Raw genomic sequence first — 20,588 nt, 5'->3', positions numbered from 1 at the left:
AAGATTTGTAAATGGATATATTCTGGATTTCAACAATGTATTAGACACGTATTAGATTGTATTAGATTATGTATAATTTTGAGGGCCTCAAATTACCTTGAACTAATTAGAGCTTTAACAATCCAATCAAACTGCAAAACAGAAAATCTGTATGCCAAAAACGTATTTACAAAGGGAAGTAAAGATTTATATCCAGTACACAAAATAATAATCTGGGAGCCAGATGAATCTTTGAGTTCATAGTTTATTTGCTCTGGCAGATCCATCTGGCCGCCAATTAAGACAGATTTCCCTGCATCCTAGTTTGTGATGGGGCAATCACAACTGTTTATCTAATACTGCGCAGGTTTCATATGATGACTGATAGAGGAGAACGAGCCCCTTTTGAAGCCAATTAGTGGCCAAGCTGTGTAATTACAATGTCATGTGATGCACAGTCACAGGTTTGGCTGCTCTGATTGGCTGCAGGTCTATCCAATTGTGTCCGGTCCACAGGTCCATCCAGCACAACTCACCAAGCTCCCGAAACTCGAATCAAACTGTTAAACTAGGCATGGTTGATCCATGGGCAGAGCCAGGGGGTGGCCAATTGTGGCCGAGGCTACCATAAATTAATCTTTGGCCACCCCTCTGGCCCCCCCCCACCACCGCGTTGCCGGCAACTTTTATGCGGAACCATTTTTGGATGCAGGTGTTCCCATATGGATGCATTTCAACAGCGCACCTCAAACAAGTAGTTCTCCACCCAAACAGATGGTGGCATCAATACACTCAACTTGAATGTCAACCACCAAGACAATTACAGAAGAAGAAGTAGTTGTTGTTGATCGCGTGCACTCTGAGCGAAGACCAACGGACTCTGTGCAGTAGGAGGACGGTCTGTTTCCTGCTGCCAGAGAAGAGGTCGCAGGTAGCAGAATGAAGTTCATTCACTATGTTTGAAACGTTTCTTGCCTTAATGTATGTGTATTACGGCTTGTGTGCTGGAGTTGAAACAGATATGGTAAAGTTTGCTAAGTTAGTTTAGGCTGTTAACTTAGCAGTATGAAAGTTTCACTGTGTCAGTGTCATTTAAAAGAAAATATTCAGTTTTAATAAGCCCCAGTGTTGTAGAAGGCTGTTAGAAGTAAAGTCAACTTTCAGTGCTGATTTAGCTTGATAGTGTTGGTCAGTCTGTGTCATATTCTTGAAAGGGAATTAAAATTTGTTGTCCATGCATTCACGCTAGCATTTTCGCTAGAGTCTCGTATTCAGTACACACGAGTTGGCAGCCAAATAATAATATGCGAAGTATTGCAAAGGAATATAATATTAATAATATATAATGCAACTTTGTGGGTTTGTTTGATAAAAGTGCCTTCTGTAATATTCTTATGTGGTGTAAATTGTAATTATCGTGTGAGCTTTATCACCAATTAAAGACACCACCTTCACAACTGTTTCAGATCTTTTTTTAAATCAGTTCATGTGATATATTACAGCAATGCCGTATTCGTTGTTACTGATTGACCTGGTAGGCTTGCCGTACTTTGAGTAGTTGTCTGCGCATGCTCAGTAAGGGTTCTGCGAATACACTTGGCTACCTGTGTTGTACTGTTTTGCCCCGAACTGCTAGTAAAGTTATTGAACGTGTGCAGCTGCCTCGTTATTGGAATACACCACATAATTGGCGACGAGATAAACTGGATGAGGTAAATGGCGACCTTTGCAAGACCGGACGAGTTTAAGCCTGAAATTGAGCCATGGTCTGCCTACGTGGAGCGCATGGAGCTCTTTTTCGAAGCACACGATGTTGCAGACGACAAACAAGTGGCGACTCTGTTGAGCACAATGGGGGCTTCTGCCTACGGACTTTTGCGCAATCTGGTCCAGCCAGAAAAGCCAAAGGATAAAAGTTTTCAGCAGATTGTGGCCGTTCTGCGGGGATATTACGAGCCTAAACCGTTGGTCATCGCGGAGCGCTTCAGGTTTCGTAGGTGTGTCCAGAAAAGTAATGAGTCGGCTTCTCAGTTCGCGGCGGAGCTACAACAGTTAGCCGCAAAATGTGACTTTGGAGACCGGTTGGATGAATCCCTACGAGACGGTTTCGTCAGCGGGATTAATAATGAAGCGTGCCAGCGGAAATTACTCTCAGAGGACGGACTTACTTTTGCAAAAGCCCTGGAGCTCGCAATGAACATGGAAACAGCTCAACGAGATGTGCAGCAGCTGAGGAAGGGGGACGGCGCTACCGTTTCTGTTAACAAGGTAAACGGGAAACAGAGACACTCGCCTTCAGCACAAAAAGAGTGCTATAGATGTAAAGGCAAAAATCATAGCGCCAGTGACTGCTACTTTAAGGACAGTAGATGCCATAAGTGTAATAAAGTGGGGCATATCCAAAAAGCGTGTAGGGCCGGCGGTCCCACGCATGAGAAGAGTGGAGCGCAGAAGAGGCGCACACAAAAAGTCACCACAGGCTATGTCCATGCAGAAGGGGCAGAAGTGGATATGTTCCCAGTGCTTTGTGCAGGTGACACAGACAGGCGGCCATTCAGCGTTGACTTTGAAGTAAATGCGGTTAATGTACTGATGGAAATAGACACGGGAGCCGCTGTCAGCATTATCTCAGAGACTGTGTACGAAAGATCATTCTCACACATACCGCTAGAGGGCGCGAGTGTCAAGCTAAAAACCTACACAGGTCAGCCCATCCCAGTGAGAGGACAGTTCATGGCTAAAGTGACATATGAAGATCAGACTGCTGACTTGCCACTGATAGTTGTAAAAGGGAAGGGTCCTTCACTGTGTGGGAGAAACTGGCTTGAACAAATAAAACTCAATTGGAGAATGATTAAAACTGTCAGTGGACATACACAGCCGCCCAAGTCTATTCCTGAGGTGATTGCAAAATACAGTGAAGTTTTCAGAGATGAGCTCGGGACATTAAAGGACATCAAGGCAACAATCTCTGTCAAGCCTGAGGCAACCCCAAAATTCCACAAAGCACGCCCCCTGCCTTTTGCAATGAAAGAAAAAGTGGAAAAAGAACTGGAAAGGCTGGAGAAAGATGGCATCATCTCCCCTGTAAAGCACAGTGAGTGGGCTGCCCCAGTAGTCCCGGTAACCAAGCGGGACAGCACACTCCGTTTATGCGGTGACTACAAGGTTACTGTGAACCAGGCTACAAACACCGAGATATACCCCCTACCACGCATTGAGGAGGTGCTGGCAACACTTAGTGGTGGGAAGTTGTTCTCAAAAATAGACCTGGCTTCAGCATATCAACAGGTACTACTTGATGAAGACTCCAAGAAATATACAACTGTAAACACTCACAAAGGACTGTTTGTTTACAACCGCCTCTGCTTTGGTGTAAACTCTGCTGTCAGTATCTTCCAGAGAATTATGGAGAACCTGATGAAGGACCTCAACGTGGTGGTTTATCTGGATGACCTCCTTATAATGGGCAGAGACGAAGCAGAGCACCTCATGAACTTGGACAGAGTCCTACAGCGTCTCCAGGAGAACGGGTTGAGGGTGAAAGAGTCCAAGTGTGAGTTCGGCAAGACTCAGATTGAATATCTGGGTCATGTGCTGGATGAAAAAGGGGTGTACCCGTCCCAAGGCAAGGTGAGAGCCATACATGATGCACCAGCACCCACAAGCGTCAAAGAGTTAAGAGCTTTCCTGGGGCTGGTAAACTATTATGGACGTTTTGTGCCGCAGCAGAGCACAGTGCTTGCACCGCTCTACAGCCTGCTAAAAGATGAAACCACCTGGAGATGGAGCGAAGCTGAACAAGATTCCTTCAACAAGTGTAAACAACTTTTGACAAGTGACAAAGTGTTAATGCACTACGATCCTCACCTGCCGCTAACTCTCGCATGTGATGCTTCTGCTTATGGGATCGGAGCGGTAATTCAGCACACAACGCCAGATGGAAAAGAGCATCCAGTGGCCTATGCTTCACGGTCTCTCTCCCCAGCAGAGAAGAAATATTCACAAATCGAGAAGGAGGCTCTGAGCTTGGTGTTTGGTGTGAAAAAGTTCCACCAATACCTGTGGGGACGGCAGTTTAACCTAATTACAGACCACAGACCTCTGCTAACACTGTTCGGTGAGCATAAGGGACTTCCAACAATGGCGGCAGCACGTATCCAGAGGTGGGCCATCATATTATCTGCATATGATTACCACATACTGTACCGTCAGTCTGAAAAGCATGCCAACGCAGATGGCTTATCACGTGTTCCACTGCCTGAGACCAAGGATGCCGGAACAGAGACAGTGTCCGCATACATTGATGCACTGGTGTGTGAGCACCTGGAGGGGGCACCACTGAGTGCAAGACGGATCGCCAAGTCAACAAGAAACGACCCAGAGCTTTCAAAGCTGCACAGGTACATCATGGAAGGATGGCCGAAGGAAATACCAGAGGAACTGAAAGTGTTTCACAAAAAGAAAGATGAATTGTCTGTGGAGCAGGGATGCGTCCTGTGGGGGACAAGAGTGATTGCACCTGCAAAACTGAGATCAGCAGTGCTAAAAGAGATCCATGCCGGTCACCCAGGCATCGTGAAGATGAAGACAGTCGCACGGCAATATGTCTGGTGGCCTAAAATCGACATCGACATCGAAAAAGTCTGCAAAGAGTGTGAGACTTGTCAGCTGGATCAACACATGCCACGCCAGGTCCCACTACACCCATGGGAGTTCCCTGGGGGTGTTTGGAAAAGACTTCACATTGACTTTGCGGGCCCGTTCATGGGTAACATGTTCATGATCGTGGTCGACGCGTACTCAAAATGGTTGGAAGTTTACAAAATGACACAAATAACTTCTGCAGCGACCATTACCAGGCTAAAGAGGCTGTTTGCGTCATATGGAGTTCCGGAACAAATAGTCACTGACAATGCAACAACCTTCACATCAGACGAGTTCCAGCAGTTCATGAAGAGAAATGGAATCCTCCACACTACTGGTGCTCCGAGACACCCAGCTACCAACGGCCTAGCTGAGAGGTATGTTGCAACCTTCAAGGCAGGCATGAAAAAGCTGGCAAAGGAAGACCTGAGCATTGATGATAAAATCTCACACTTCCTGCTTCGGTATCGCACAACTCCTAACAGCACGACTGGCGAGTCACCAGCTGACTTGTTTTTAAAGAGACACGTGCGAACCAGATTGGACTTCCTGAAACCAAGCATCACAGAAACGGTGAGAAGGAAGCAGTATCGACAGAAGGAACGACACGACAACAAAGCTGCAGAGAGGCAGTTTGACGTGGATGAACAGGTTTATCTGCGCAATACTGCAGGAGAAAGTCCAAGGTGGATTCCAGGAGTAGTAAAGCAGCAGACTGGCCCTGTCTCATACAAGGTGCTAGGTGAAAAAACTGACCACATGTACAGACGTCATGGGGATCAGCTTCGACCTCGCTTCTCTCCAGACACTCCGGAGTCAGCACCTGAGGAGGAGGCCGTCGAGTTGGCTGGGCAGGCAGAGGCTTGTTCAGGAACGGAGCTCCTGGTACCTGAGACCCCAGCATCTGAGCTGCCCAGGCTCCCTGAACCACCTGACCCAGCTACAGTGACTTTGAGGCGCTCACAACGTGCCACACGCTTGCCACAGCGTTACCAGAACTGATCATGGAGAATAGAAGTTCTGAGGACTGTTGAGAAACTGATTGCTGAATTTGAGTTTATTAAAAGTTTATAATTGAGTAACACATTAAGAGCATTCAGTATGGTTAAGTGAACATGTCTATTTTTTATTGTTAACAGTTACAGTGATGATAGTGTTTGCTTATGCACTATAGTGATAAACACTGTTTTGGGATGTTAGAATATTTTGAGTTAGTTTTGAGCTAAAGGGGGAGGAAATGTGATATATTACAGCAATGCCGTATTCGTTGTTACTGATTGACCTGGTAGGCTTGCCGTACTTTGAGTAGTTGTCTGCGCATGCTCAGTAAGGGTTCTGCGAATACACTTGGCTACCTGTGTTGTACTGTTTTGCCCCGAACTGCTAGTAAAGTTATTGAACGTGTGCAGCTGCCTCGTTATTGGAATACACCACAGTTCAGGAATACATTAAAAAGCTATAGCTCAGTAGAGCAGGTGACCAGTGACCAGAAGGTCGCTGGTTCGAACCCCGGCTCCCCTGGGCGGAACTGAGCTACATGCCGAAGTATCCTTGAGCAAGACTGCTCCTGACGCGCAGTTGGCACCTTGTGTGGCAGCCTCTGCCATCAGAGGGCCCTGGGATGAGCTGGCGACTCGTCCAGGGATATACCCTGGCCTCCGCCCTATGAGAACTGGATTTGGCCCCAGTAACCCCCGCAATCCCCTGAAAGGGGGGATAAAGCAGTAACATCTCCGCGACCCTCACGGAAAAAGCGGTCAAGATAATGAACTGAATGAACTGAACTGAATACATTAAAAAGCTCATGCGGGTCTTCATGATGTAATTCTACATGGCAATCACTGCCCGTATAAGTAAATGAGTGAGTGACTAAGAAACACTACTAGATCCACAGCGACTTGCCACATAAAAAAAAGATCAGTTTCTGTGCCACCCCTGTGTGAGCTATGGTCTCAGTCTGGCCACCCCTATGAAAATTGACTGGCTCCGCCACTGGGTTGATCAATACGGAATCAACACTCTGTTACTGCATTGCCTATTTCATGCCACAAATGTTTATAGATAAACATTTTAATATACTTTTAGCTGTAATAAGAGATTGTTTGTGACCAGGCAGCCATTTTTTTCCTGTTTGAAAATGGACCAAGCTGCCCCAACTTGCTTGTGTCGCTGAGTGCCGTCACACATTTCTCTAATTTGTTGTAGGTCTGCCCATTTGAAATTGAAAAGCAACTGAGCAACTGAACCCCCAAAAAGTCTACAAAATAAGATACTTGAATCATATAACTACATTAAAAATGTATGATTAGTATATTTAAGAACTACTATCTTAAATAGGATTGCAACGGGGGCAAACAACTCAGACACCTTGCTATTGTCACATGACTCACTCTACTGGCTAGTGGCTGGCTGAATTTCCAATGCTTTTGCAAAGCAGTGGAACATTTTAATGATCATCTCCTTTGCTAACTCTGCAGTGTGGAGTGTAAATTAGGCTACAGTAACACAGCATCATGAGCCCACGTAGAATTTCATCATTAAGCTCACTAGACTGGAAACTATATGACTGTTTTGCTTCAGAACATTTTTCTGAAGGGAAAAAACACACTTCTGGGAGGGCACTCTTCAGAGTGCAGATGGTTATTTCAGCTCTTGGCCTCAAATGCCACTTCAACCCACAAGCTGCCTTTTCCTTGCCCTGTTGTCAACACCTCAATTTTCCCAGGGAGGGACGTAGCATCAGCCAGAGATCACTGCTTTACTCTAACAAGGCAAGTACTGCTGCTGCTAACACGTGTATCATCAGATGGCTCCGTTTAGTTGGTGTCTGTCATCAGCTTGTGGTTGTCGCCTTGTGTGTGCTGACTGCAAAGTTGTGCTTGTGTATTGATATTGATTGTGAGTTGTGACTGAGACAATTATTTTTGCTTCATGCTTGTCAGGGACATTATGGTGATTTTTTTTCTGTTTATGTAAGTGCTTATTTTTTAGTGTTATGGGAGATTTTTTCTTGCTGGTTGTTATTTACCGTTGAACTATTGTCAAGATAGTCATGTTTCAGGGACATATTTCCCATTACTGGCTTCATAGGACAACAAACATGTCTCATACAGTACATGAGAGGTTATCACATTCACATTTTCCCCACAGACTTCTATAGAAGAGGAAAATAATTCAATACAAATCAATGTGCTCATACCACAGCTTGTGTGGCTATTCTTTGTATCATTGTTCAATCTAAACTGCTGAGCTCCTGTTCAATGGGTTACCTTGCTGCTCCACTCAGCTGTATTCATGGCCAATCATTAATTCATAGCCATGCACTGATGGTCATCTGCTGAGTGTCAACTCTACGTGGCATTTCATAAAAAGAGACTATCTGCTCCTGCAAGGCATGAATTTCTGATTTTAATATCCGTCAGGTGATAATCATCTGATGCTGACATGTCTCAGCCTGCTGCTGCATATCAGGTGGATTATTTGGTTTGGCTTTATCTATCTCTTGTCACGATTGTATAGATAGTGTGTCCATGCAATGGTTAGACATGCTGTGTTGGGGGGGTTGACTCTCACAGTTACACATCATAGCTTTATATAGCTGTCTCGTATGCAGTTTTAAAAACTTGGTTTATTGTCACTTCCCAAAGCAGCCTGCTGTCCTGGTCAGTGGTCCTACACTTGTAAGTTTGTGTCCTTCTGGTGCAGTAGTATAAGAGTGAGAAAAGTCCAAATTATGGGGTGTTTAGGATGGTTGGATTGGTCATACAGTGGACTTTCCCACAGACTGGAGTTTGTGTCTCGTTTATGACCATGAGTCAAGAGTGATTTGTTTGTTATTTATGTTACGCAAGTAAGTTAAAGCGACATTATGTAACAATTTTACCTAAAAATAACAGCTGCAGAAATCATTTTGATGATATACTGACTTGTAATAGGATGAAAGATGTCTCCTGTTGCCAAATCACACTAAGTATCAGTTACTACTTGTTGCTTTAACCTACGTAAATGACGTAACCAATGATAATGACATAGTTAGATAACTGATGTTACAAGACTGATTGTAGTTATTTTACCCCAAAGTATGATCTTTTCCAAAACCTAACCAAGTAGTTTTTGTGCCTAAACCTAACCAAACGGTGACCGTTTGACAACAGTAACAACAGCCCAATATGTCAAAATATATGAAGTGTTCATCAGCAAGCTTAATTTTGAAAGTCTAACTGGACATTGCATGTAACGCATGATTGCTAACCTGACCACGGAGCCCGTCACAGTCAAAATTGATGCTAGAGGGGTAGGCAGAGCATCGTAGTTTGAAGCTCAAGGCCACTGACCAAGCTGCTGTATTCCACGAGTTGGGATTGACAGCGTGTTGACCAAACACTGCCATGCTGGGTTTGGTGTGGTCTTGCGAGGAATGACATGGCCAAAGTCACTAAACGTCATCTCTGCACATACTTTGCATTCACATAAAGGTCCAGTGTGTACAATATGATATGTAATGATGTTTTCATTAGTGTATAATCACCTGAATCTAAGAATTGTCGTGATTTTGTTACCTTAAAATAAACATTTAATATCTACAGAGGGAGTGGGTCCTCTTCCCAATAATCCACCATGTTGCAGTGCCATGTTTCTACAGTAGCACAGAATGGACAAACCAGACACTGGCTCTTGAAAGGGCCTCTCTCATTTTTAGCTGTAAAGAATATTGGCTAATATATTGATATTGGAATTTTGTAGTGCCTGATATAGGCATCAGCCCTGGAAAAATCAAAAATGGAAATAGAGCACTTCTGATTGCATTTTTCTACATTCCTCTCAGATCCCTACTGTTTTCATTTTGGAATAGCTCTTAAAAACATCATGGAGGGAGGTAAACTGTTTTATCTCATCACCGTAGCTCAGAGTGCTAACAGCTGCTGGGCTCTGAAGGAGGCTGCAGATGTGCGCTTTGATGAATGCCGAGGGTTGGGTCTTGCTTCACAGTCTGCGCTCTCAGAATCTATGAAACATGGGCAGAAAGCAAACATTTCCATAGTTTCCATGGCACTGTTTGCTCATCCTGGTTGAATATTGGAAAAAAAAAGAAGGCGGAAACAGACAGAAAGCAGCAGACCAGCAGTTGGCGATGATGGTATCAGAGATGATCTCAACAAGAACCCTGCAGCCCCCCAGTCAGGAGCAGATGGCTGCAGCACATGATCTGTTGAACGGCGCTCCTGGTGTGGGTTGTGAAAACAGCGATGTGACAGTTTTGAAAGAACTGGTGCTCACATAAAAGGTCGCGATGATGGAGTTTGGTATTTTAGCGTCTAACTCCGCTCTCCTGAACAGTAGCTGACTAATTGCTACGACAGTCATAATTAAAGTGAAAGCCACCCGGCAAGCTGCAGTCCAAGTTGGAGATTATATGAGGTAATGAGTGATCAGTAATCATTCCTAGAGAGGCACACACGCTGCTGTTATAAAAACGCCTCCTGAATGAAACTTCACATTGGAATGTCAAACCAAATTAACATGGCTTACTTGAAAAGAATGATTCGACGGTGAGTCAGCTGCCGTCAGGTTAGGCAAAGTTATTAGTGGCACATTTGTTTGAAGTGGAGACCAGTAGGAGGAGGAGGAACACGGGAATCAAAGGGCTTGTTTTCTTTCACGCCTTTGCCAATCAGAAAAAGTCTTCCAAGGGATGAAAGACTATACATCAAGGCTCAAAAGGGTTGTTGATGTTTGCTGTTTTTTCCTCGCACAGACATGGTCTGTGTGGATATCGTCTCTCCCAGAAGCTGGTCCTTTGTACGCCGTTAAATTTTTTATAGAGGTTAAGAAATGTTCCTGTGTTGAATTTCTTCTGATCTTCATTGTGGTGTGCAATAGAATCTGACCATCTCTCAAATCACCATAAAGTTACAAGATAATCTCTTTCTTATCAAATCTTGTGTGCTTAAATCGTTCTCATGTCTCTGTATTGTAATCCATTGTCTTGCTCGGTCCGTATGTCTTTGCTTCAAACGCTTTCACACACATTAAGATGTCTTATCCTTTAATCTGAGATGGAAGATAGGGACAATGTCTGAAAGTTGTTTATATTGTCATGCAAGTGGCTTAATAAATCTTACATCAGTGTATGTTGCTTTAGCTCAACATCTTCTTCTCGGGGCCTTTCTGTGGAAGCGTTATAGACTGCCAACTGTTTGGACTCGGGTCAACAGGGAGCCCAAGCCACATGAATTATGCATGGTGTCTGCTCGCAGGCATACAGCCCTGTCTGTGCTGCCACTGCACATGCAGCGCCAGAGACGGAGACTGAGTTACTGAGATCATAGAGAACAGCAGCGGATAAGAAGGATACACAGAGAGGAGAGAGGGGGACAGAGATATACAGAAGATAATAGCAAGCCATGAGATGTACAAGATGCATGACAGGGGAAAAAAAGACAAGCTGCTTTAAGGGTCAGTTCACTCATAATCCGAAAAATATTTCTAATGCAGCACTTCCAGGACCGCAGCTAATGATTATGTTCATCACTGGTTATTCTGGTAATTAGACTTTCTAATTAATTTACTGTTTATTTTACAAAATGGACCCTCACAATTACCCACAGCCTAAGGTGATGTCTGCAAATGTGTAGTTTTTCCAGACCACTAGTCCAGAACGCAAGCATATTCAGTTTACAACCCTCATGGAATTTTTTCTCAATAAACAACTAAAATGATAAAGCAATTATGAAAATTGTTGATGTATGTTGATTTTGTACCAGTTGTCTAGTGGCTGTTCAAGATACTCATAATGTAAATGATTACAGCCACTGCAACAATTAGTCAATTAAACTCTAACACTTCACAAAAATGTTAGTGAGGAATGAATCAGGAACAACTTGGTAGGTAATTAATCGTTAATGAGTAACTCCTGGAATAACTGTGATTCGAGGACTATATAGTAGATAATGATGAGTTACTGGAGAACAGACTGGAAGATACTATATTAATGAATCATCAGGTAATTTGGTAATTTATTTTCAAGGCTTCAGCATCACTAATGCTACAGAACATGACTTGGATGTGAATGTGAATGTAGACAGAATGTGGTGTGAATATAATTCAAATATTTTTGCGAGCCCTGCTGTCTCCGGTCTGTTATTAAAGAGCTAATTGTGAACCTCCATGAAAAACAGTAACTAATGATAAAGTACTTATTATTTAATGAGTCTATTAGGTAACTACTCAGTATGATGTTCCGCTTTACTTGAAGGTGAACAAAAAGAGTAAACACTTACGTAATTAGTATTTAACTAATCTATTGGGAGACTACTAGAGTTTAGATTCTCAGCCCGAGCCCGAACTTGACTGGGTCGGTGTTTCCCGCTTCTATCCTCGGGCAGGGCCGGGCCGGGCCACCCGGGCCGGGCCAGGCCCTTGATCAAGCATTTTTTTTTTTTTTTTATCATTACTTTATTCATTTGCGATCCATTCCATTCTGAATAAACAAACAACGCAGTTTTCATTGCTTCGTCCTTGTTGTATTATTCATTAAGATAATTCTAAACAGATTTCTGTAGTTCAAACAACTCGGAATTGCAGTTGAGAATGTCAGTTATAACAGCCCACTGTAACGTGGGCTATTGAAGGGGAAGGTGATGGTCCACTTTAGTGTGGGTATCTCCGGTTACTCAAGAGACGGCAGGCAACATGTGGGGGTTTCCGCACGGCACTTTTATTCATAATAGTACTGACTATACCATGCCAGGTCTCTACGGCACTAGATGTTACAGGCATACATGCAAACGAACACAGGCCGAGGTTCTTGCACCAACACTTTACAAAATAAAGACAAAATAAAATGGGGAGTCTTCGCTCTGTTGGTGGTATCCTTTCTCATGGGGAGCGGAAGTACACCTGCTCTTCTTCATCATACAGGTTACATTACCCACTAAACAAAAGGAGGCGCCACCTAGTGGCGCAACATTTAATAACTCTGACTGTTACACCACGTATTAAAAAATTGTCGGGTTTAAATCGGGCTCGGGCTCATAATTACAGTTAATGTGTCGGGCCGGGCCGGGCTCGGACACAACGTGCACAGGCTCGGGAAGGGTCGGGCTTGATTTTTTTGGGCCCGATCTAAGCTCTAGAGACTACTACGTATTAGGTTTCACTTTCCTTCATGGCGCACGAAAAACATAACTAATGATTTGGTAATAAGTAATTAATGAATCATCACTAGTTCCTGCAAATCAGTGGGTGGTTGATAGTCAGTCAGGAACAATTCATGAAGAAAGTGGTCCTTATGTCGATTTACAGATATTTATGAACTAATCATTACCTAATGATTCATTAATATAGTATCTCCCAGTCTGTTCTCCAGTAACTCATCATTATACTAAATAGTCCTCGAGTCACAGTTATTCAGGAATAACTCATTTACAATTCATTAACTATCAAGACATTGTACAGCTTTGGGATATGGACTGTGATCCTGGACCAAAGCAATTCTACAACATTTCTTTAGACTTACTACTCTGGTGTGGTAAATGTCGTCACCTCTGTCCCCATGTCTCCTCTGTCTGTCTTTTCTATCAGTTCGCAATAAAACCTTGTCGATTAATGGCACAGGTAGTTCCACTTTTATGTGCCCTGCCTTTGAGAAATACATCTCTTAGGTTCTTTTTGCTAGCCCAAAACAATGTAGATAAATGGGGTTTTGACCCAAAGCATTGCTGCAGAATATGTCAAAATTGATTTTTCAAAGTGTTATTTTGCAGAAACATGTTCAAGTTACTATGGATAATATTTAGACTCAACTGTCAGCACTCTCCTGGGAAATAAATATTTTTTTCAATGCTTTGACCACTACAATCAAACTTTAATACACCCCCAGGGTGGTAGCTGAACTCTTAGAACCTTGACATGCACTGTACCAGAGATATTAATAAGAGAGGAGACAAACCACTTAAAGCAATTTGACGCCAGAGATGGCAGTTGAATGACATGTATCCGCCCCTTCATCCCAAAGCCAATCATCAGCTTTATAACAGCAGCCGAAAAAGGAAACCTATCAGCCAATCGAGTTACTGCACTGATGCGAGTGCACAGTTGTGATTCACATTTTGGCGTGGGTGCAGACACATTTCTAATAAGCATGGACGAGGAGGATAACACTCTAATGCACAGGATTACCGAGAACGGTGACGTTATTCAAAGATATTAAACTCACATTTGTTCATGTGCTCTGGTGGGATGAGCTGACGGCGACGCCAGCTTTGTTAGCCTGAAATAACTGCCCAGGGCATTGCCAGGATGGCTGATGAGTTGCGAGACTTGTCCAAAAAGGACTTTGACTGAACTCTTGATTGCCATTTTATTTTAGTCTAATACAGCAGTCCCTCCATAAATCCTATCTTCATGAAGCGTACAATACTCTGTTGAAAATGTCCACTTATTTGTTCATCCCATTCATAGGCAACTGGGTGTAAAACTGAAACTATCTGCATGGCTAGATACTGCTGGGGATTCGAGGAAAAACCTCTTACTGTAATATGAGTGAACTGACCCTTTAAGACAGACGGGGAGGAAGCGGGGATTAAAGCGAAACAGAGCTACAAAAGACCAAAAACTTCATAAATAATGAGAAGAAACCGAAAGTGAGTGAGATGTGGGAGAGGAGGATGAGACAAGCAGAGGGAGAAATGTCGTAAGCAAGGGGGAGATAGGTAGAGATGAGTATGTGAAAATACCACAGGGAGCGCCGGGCCGATTGGCCATCTGGATCTCCGAGCTGACAGCTTGACATGTTCTGAGTGCAGCGAACATGGAGCAAATTCACCAAGCAGGGCCCCCCTCCTGAGATATGCAACACATTACACAGGAAGCGTAATTAGGGGGCTGGTGGGGCCCACAGTGAGCGTCACTGTGAACAGAATGGTCGAATGGAGATCAATGCTCTGCTCTCTAAATTAATGAGGCTAATGTTGATGTGACAGCCTCGTCACCGGAGATCCGTGGGGAATAGGACGGACTCCAACGCCTGCGAACTGAGACGTGGAACAAGGTAGGAGCTTATTAAATTACAGTGGACAGGAAAGGCTTCACACACACACACACAGCCTGAACACAGCAAATGATTGATGAATATTTTAATTTGACCAATTCATATTGCTCACCAATAAAGTCATTAATTTCATTATAAAACATACTGTTGAAAGTGAACAAAGAATACAGCTGCTTACTAAATATCAACAAATCCAAGGGGGGAAAGCAGAAATTTACAATAGAAAATTACCATTTTCCGGTGTAGAAAGATTATGTTTGAAGGTTGAAAACAAACAATTCACAACTCAATTTGTCTGAAATAGAATTCAAAACTCATAACATATGAAACACAAGCACACATGGAACCGCGCACAGCAACATCTGCAGTCTCCCCGAGGGGAGAGGGGGAGACGGGGCTGATGGTTTTAAGGAAAGTGAAGCATGAATTCAACGCAAGTCATAAAGTGTAAGCAGTGCTCGAAGTTGTCTCTCAGACAGGAGCTTCCTAACGAAGACCGTCATCGTGGGATCGTTTGTTCACAAAGACGTACACATTACACACATGAAAAAAGAAAAGCCAATTCGGTATCGGAGCACTGCTTGGACGTGAGTGAAGTTGAAGTTTCTTTTACATTTTTTTTTTTTCTTCGTGGAGAGAGCAAATCCTGGATCTGTTACAACCCATGATTGGGAGAGCCAAAAGCCAAAAAAAAATGCTCCATTTGGCTCTTTGGTATTTGGTGTTGAAAATGGCAGAAACACATATTCATAAAGTACAACATTAACAACATTATAATTTCAGAAAATTACATTTTACCCTTGACAGGAGCTTTTTTCTTTTTTTTCCCTCTCCTGCTTCTGATTGGCCTTTCTGTCCTCCAAATCAAACTAGATAGTCGAGGTTTGATTGCAATTAAGAAACAACTTAGAAAAAATGTTTTCTTTCAAAAAAAAAAAGAAAAGCAAACCAACTGAAAACTTCACCAAGGGTCACTGGCTGGGGGATAGTTTGCTTTCCACTCGCAACTTTTTCGCCGACTTCAAACAATCTTCCAGCTGCTGACTCGAAATCCACCTGATTCCTCTTTACTGACAGGCGCGTAGAAGCTCAGTGACTCCTTTCATAATTTTCTGCTCCAGTGAGGCACATGTACACCATCCTAGCCTTTGATTAGTCTTTCTTAAAAAAGAAAAAGTGTTGAAAGATGATAACATGATGCATCATATGGAATTAAAATATGGAAACCCACTTTAAATTATACACAGCTGTGTTAGCAGAGCGGTCAGAGCCACCTGATCAGTGTATTTTCATCAATGTTTCATTACACTTTTTTAAAGCCTCTTGAATGTGTTCAGTCTTCTTCTGTTCAAAACAATGCCACGTTGTCCTCATGGAGACAATAAGCTATTAAAGTCTATACAATAAGCTCCCGTGTTGGTTATTACCATCCATTAGTGCTCATGAGTCTCTTCCAAGGCTCTGCTTTGCATTCCCACAACCATCTGTGTCAGTGTTTGTTTAGTGATGAAGCGTGATGGAATGCAGCAAAGCCGATGACCGACGACCACAGGCCAAAAGGAAAGACGTTATAAAATCTTAAGAAAAAGAAAAAAGACGGTGTTATCTCCTCTCTGTCTTAGTCAGTGGTTGCCCTTGTTAGCGTGGAGGATCATTTGTAAATGCATCCTTGAATGTTAATTATGGGAGTCGGATCCTGATGGGTTGTCTGCATATGTCTCTCACTCCTGTATCCCTGTTTCACTGTGGTTTGCTGCACCATCCAAAGCAGTTCCTGTCTCGGGGTTAATGGATGGTCGGCAAATCTCCCAGCCAGGCACCAGGTAGGGGGCGTGGACACGTGTACTCATTCTGCAAAGACAAGAGAAAAGGGGGGAAAAAAAGACAATAAAATTAAAACCGTTTAACAGCTGGTCCGCACCCTTTACAGAGGTGGTGGTTACAATGTAAAGTTAATTACAGTGCCCGGTGATTTGATAACAGTACAATGGGGCTGTGACAGTGCCAGCAAAGCAAATTAGGGTGAGCAATTAAGCAAATGATGAAATCCCATGTGCCTAGATAGCTTAGAAGGCTGGACAGACTTTCCCTAATGTCTTCCAGAGATTAAATGAAAGCCCAGCACAGAGAACCCTTACAAGTGTTCATTTTTCAAAATGTCAATTAAAGTGGAAGTAAATGTGTTCTATTGAACCTGCCCACCTCAACAGTTTGTAACAATAGATATTTCAAAAATCCTCTCATCAAACATTGATAGCATCTCAACGCTGACTGGAATAGCAACTGTCACTACTTCAGTGTATGTAAGTAGGGCTCTGCCGGATATCAGTATAATTCTTATACGTACATTATAGATTTTGGATAATGTTATATCAGGATATGGCATAAGTGTTGTACTTTACTTGTTTTAAAGGCTGCATTACAGTAAAGTGGTATAATTTTCTGCACTTACCAGACTTTTCTACTTGTTCTAATACTTGTCTTTAAAACCACTTAAGCTTTATTCACAGGGGACTAGTATTACCTTGGGGATCTCTAGCAATTTGTAATAATTGCGGCGGTTGTCTGTGATCTTAATCCCCCGCCATGTCTGCAATTTGTAAAGTAAAAAATCCAGCGCATTTTACCCATCAAATTTCACCAAAGACAGAGGTCATTAGATAATATCAGTCCCGTGCAAATCTGCATCTCTGTGAGGCTTTTTCACATCTGTTTTCTGTTGCCAGACAACTGAATAAGTATGGAATTTGATCACAGCTCATAATATGTTGGAACGGCAGTCAACAGGTCTGCTGTGAGATCAGCTATACTGACATTTAAAAGTGATGACAGGGCAAAACAACACTAGACTTTATTAATAATGTGGCTGCTGAAGAACAGATTGTCTGCATCTGAAAGTTTAATGTGATGTTGATGCCTTGACATCATATCCAGGGGATATTGTCAGTGAATTCTAGTGAAATACAGACTTGATTTATCCCACGTGAAGGCACTACATGACACTCAATTTCAAAATCACATGAGGTTCCTTGGTAATACTTGTGAAAACCTGTGCGAATAGAGCTTTAGACATTTAGTTAAAAGCCCATCCTATTTTGTTCATAATTTGTGAAAGTACCATTGGTTTATTCCTACAATGTTTTTGCAATACTGATTTTGATGTATATGTTCAAAAAAGCCTTACATGTAAGTTAATTATACGACACTTGCACAAGAATCAACACATTTTTCCCCCCAGAATTTTGTTTTCGGATTAAGTCTATCTTTAGAATCTGGGTCTCCCACAGGGGGTCCATGAACCCTTGGGGGTCCAAGGAGTTACTGCAGGGGGCCCACCAAATTATTGTTAGCACCACTGAGGTGCCCTTGAGCAAGGCCCTTAACCTCAACCATCCCCAGAGAAGCTGCTCAGTGGCCATCAGATGAGACTGTGGTTGTACTGGGCAGCTTCCAGGTGTGAATGTGATCAGGGCTTTCCTGGAAAAGAGAGCGTTGCTCTCAGTGAAACCCACCTAAATATTAAATTGAAAAAAAGTGTTTTTTTAATTCAAATGTGTTCCATACACATTAACATTTTTTTTAATCAGTTGTTTATTTAGCGGGGACAATGCACAATACACGTTTTGAACCAGATGTTGCTAAAAGCTAATTCCCACCTGTAGTCCCTAAATCATGAATCTGACATATTGTTAGATTAAAAAAACAATAATTTACACAACATTGATGCTAGGCTACTCATAACTCCTTGTGCAATCATGTGAACAAAGCTAACCTAACAATACGCTAAATCACTGTGCTGCACCTATCCATAACAGCGAACTAGTTTGCTAACTGCGTATTATTTAAAGATATTTGCAAGTTATCTGTATTGTTATCCCAAGTGTACGGACATTCACCTGAGCCACAAGGGATTGTTTTTTAACTTATGAAGACACACTCTCCACCTTAGAAATTGCATGTGAGGTTAATGCACCGCTAGCTTCTACAACTACTGCTGACTTGTTTATATGTGGCACTTGATTCTGCCCTATCTATACACATTATTGTAGGCTCAGTTTAATTTACAGCGTAATTTTTTCCAGCATATGTAATAGAGGGTCCCTGCTCCATCTCTCTATCAGCCAAGGTGTCCTTGGCCTGAAAAAAAACTCATTTGTCACATTCTGTATTTACACATACACTATTCAAAAAGTCAATTTAGTATATCTAGTTGGATATTTGTGGATTAGTAATGAACCAGCTGTAATTCACTTTATTGTAAAGAGCATTTTCTTATTCATCCAATAGAACTATTGACGCTGGGGGTTGGACGAGTGGCCAAATTAGCTATTGATTTCTAAAAACTGTAAAAGGAAGCAACAATTATGAAAGCAGCCCTAATAATTAGGACCCGTATCAATACTTCTCAATAATGCAAACATGTATGGTTGTTATACTCAGTATAAAGTGCAATTATTGGAAATAAACAGGCTCGTTTCTATCACATAACCTATTTGTATCACTAGGAACAGTACATTAGAAGTCATGACAAGTGAATGATTTGGGACCTTTAAATGTCAGCCCTTTCCCACAGGTCAACTCAAGCTTGTTGAGATGTTGCAAATTAGTAAGAGATTTTGACATTTTACTCTGATTTAAGAGCCACAAGCTTTGAATTGATCCCCACACTGCGAGAGGCAGAGGCACACTCAGCCCACATATCCAAGTTTGCCTCTGAGCATTCTGTGCTCCTGAAAAAAAAAGAAAAAAAAATCCCTCTACTTTACAACTTAACCTTTAAAAGAGCCTATTTTCAGCTTGGCTACAGGTAAATCCACATTGCCTTAATAACACAAATGCTGCAAGTTTTTGCCGGACTAAGCAATTTTCCAAAGCTTTCAGAATCTGCTCAAAATTATCCTGGCTCAACTTTTTGCTGCTCAGGCTGAGATTGTTGTCAGCGTGAAGCAGATCTCTGTAACACAGGGCTCAGACGAGTATGCCCTGAGCAGAAGTTTTTATTTAAGCGTTATCAAACAGGCCGATAAGTCTTCACTCAACTCTTTATCTCGCTCTCAGGTGGATGTGAGCGAAGTGGAGACAGCCGCACAAATTGTCATACCTCAGACAATTTCAACAGAGCACAAAAACAGAAGCCACTCGCAGCAGACGCTCAGGATTTGCTGCGAACACATGCACATTAACTCTGAAGCAAGCAACACACACACACACACGAGCGCGCGCACACACACAAAGGCTGATGCGTACGACACTCTGAACAGGCAGACACGCACACCGAAACAGAAACACTTCATTCTATGAGGAGGTGAAAGAAAGATGGGATAAATTATGTCATGAAATGAGTAGATCATCTACCCACTTCATTTTTGTCATTACACAGAACACTTCATGTCATAAAGATGGGTCCACTGGTAATGGAGCATGCACTGGCATTGAGAGGCTTGTTTTTCTGGTTTCACTATGGAAATAAGAGATACAAAAAGTCTACTATGACGTTAGCAAAACATTGCAAGGTGAACAAATTACTATGTTGTTCATTAATACAGTCTTATTTCGCATTTGGTCTCAATCTATGATACGCTGAAGTTGTACGCTTGCATTGATCCAGTCTGCAGTCATATGCAGCGACATGGCAGCAACTTGAAGATAATTGTAGTCACATCTTTTCTATCTTAATCGACAAGATGCTCTTCACATACCTGCCGGTAAGTGACTGGAGGAATGCATTGTTTTTAAACTACAGTAGTGGTCACAAGGCCAACCATTGTATGGCTCATTATGCCTTATTTGAAGGTGACATTTTCTCCAGAGCAGAGCCCACACTCTTCACGCAGCCACTTTGGCTGTTTAGTTGGTGCCAGTGATTTTGCTAAAAGTGCTTTTGGTTTTGTTCCGACTGTATTTAAAACAA

At 42.5% G+C, this 20,588-nt stretch overlaps 1 protein-coding gene across 1 annotated transcript in view; it reads right to left on the bottom strand.

Annotated features, from left to right (window-relative positions):
* Positions 1-16,462: 16,462 nt before the first annotated feature.
* The window catches only part of lrrtm4l1 (leucine rich repeat transmembrane neuronal 4 like 1), a 66,943-nt gene continuing 62,817 nt past the window's right edge, over positions 16,463-20,588 (bottom strand). The window contains exon 3 of the mRNA XM_073478373.1: positions 16,463-16,528. Within this exon, the coding sequence (XP_073334474.1) occupies positions 16,463-16,528 (66 nt within the window). The remainder of the gene's footprint in view (positions 16,529-20,588) is intronic.

Source organism: Pagrus major, chromosome 12, assembly GCF_040436345.1.
Source record: "Pagrus major chromosome 12, Pma_NU_1.0".
Classification (NCBI taxonomy): Eukaryota; Metazoa; Chordata; class Actinopteri; order Spariformes; family Sparidae; genus Pagrus; species Pagrus major.
The sequence above is the reverse complement of the archived record's forward strand: the minus strand, read 5'-3'. Positions and strand labels throughout refer to the sequence as shown.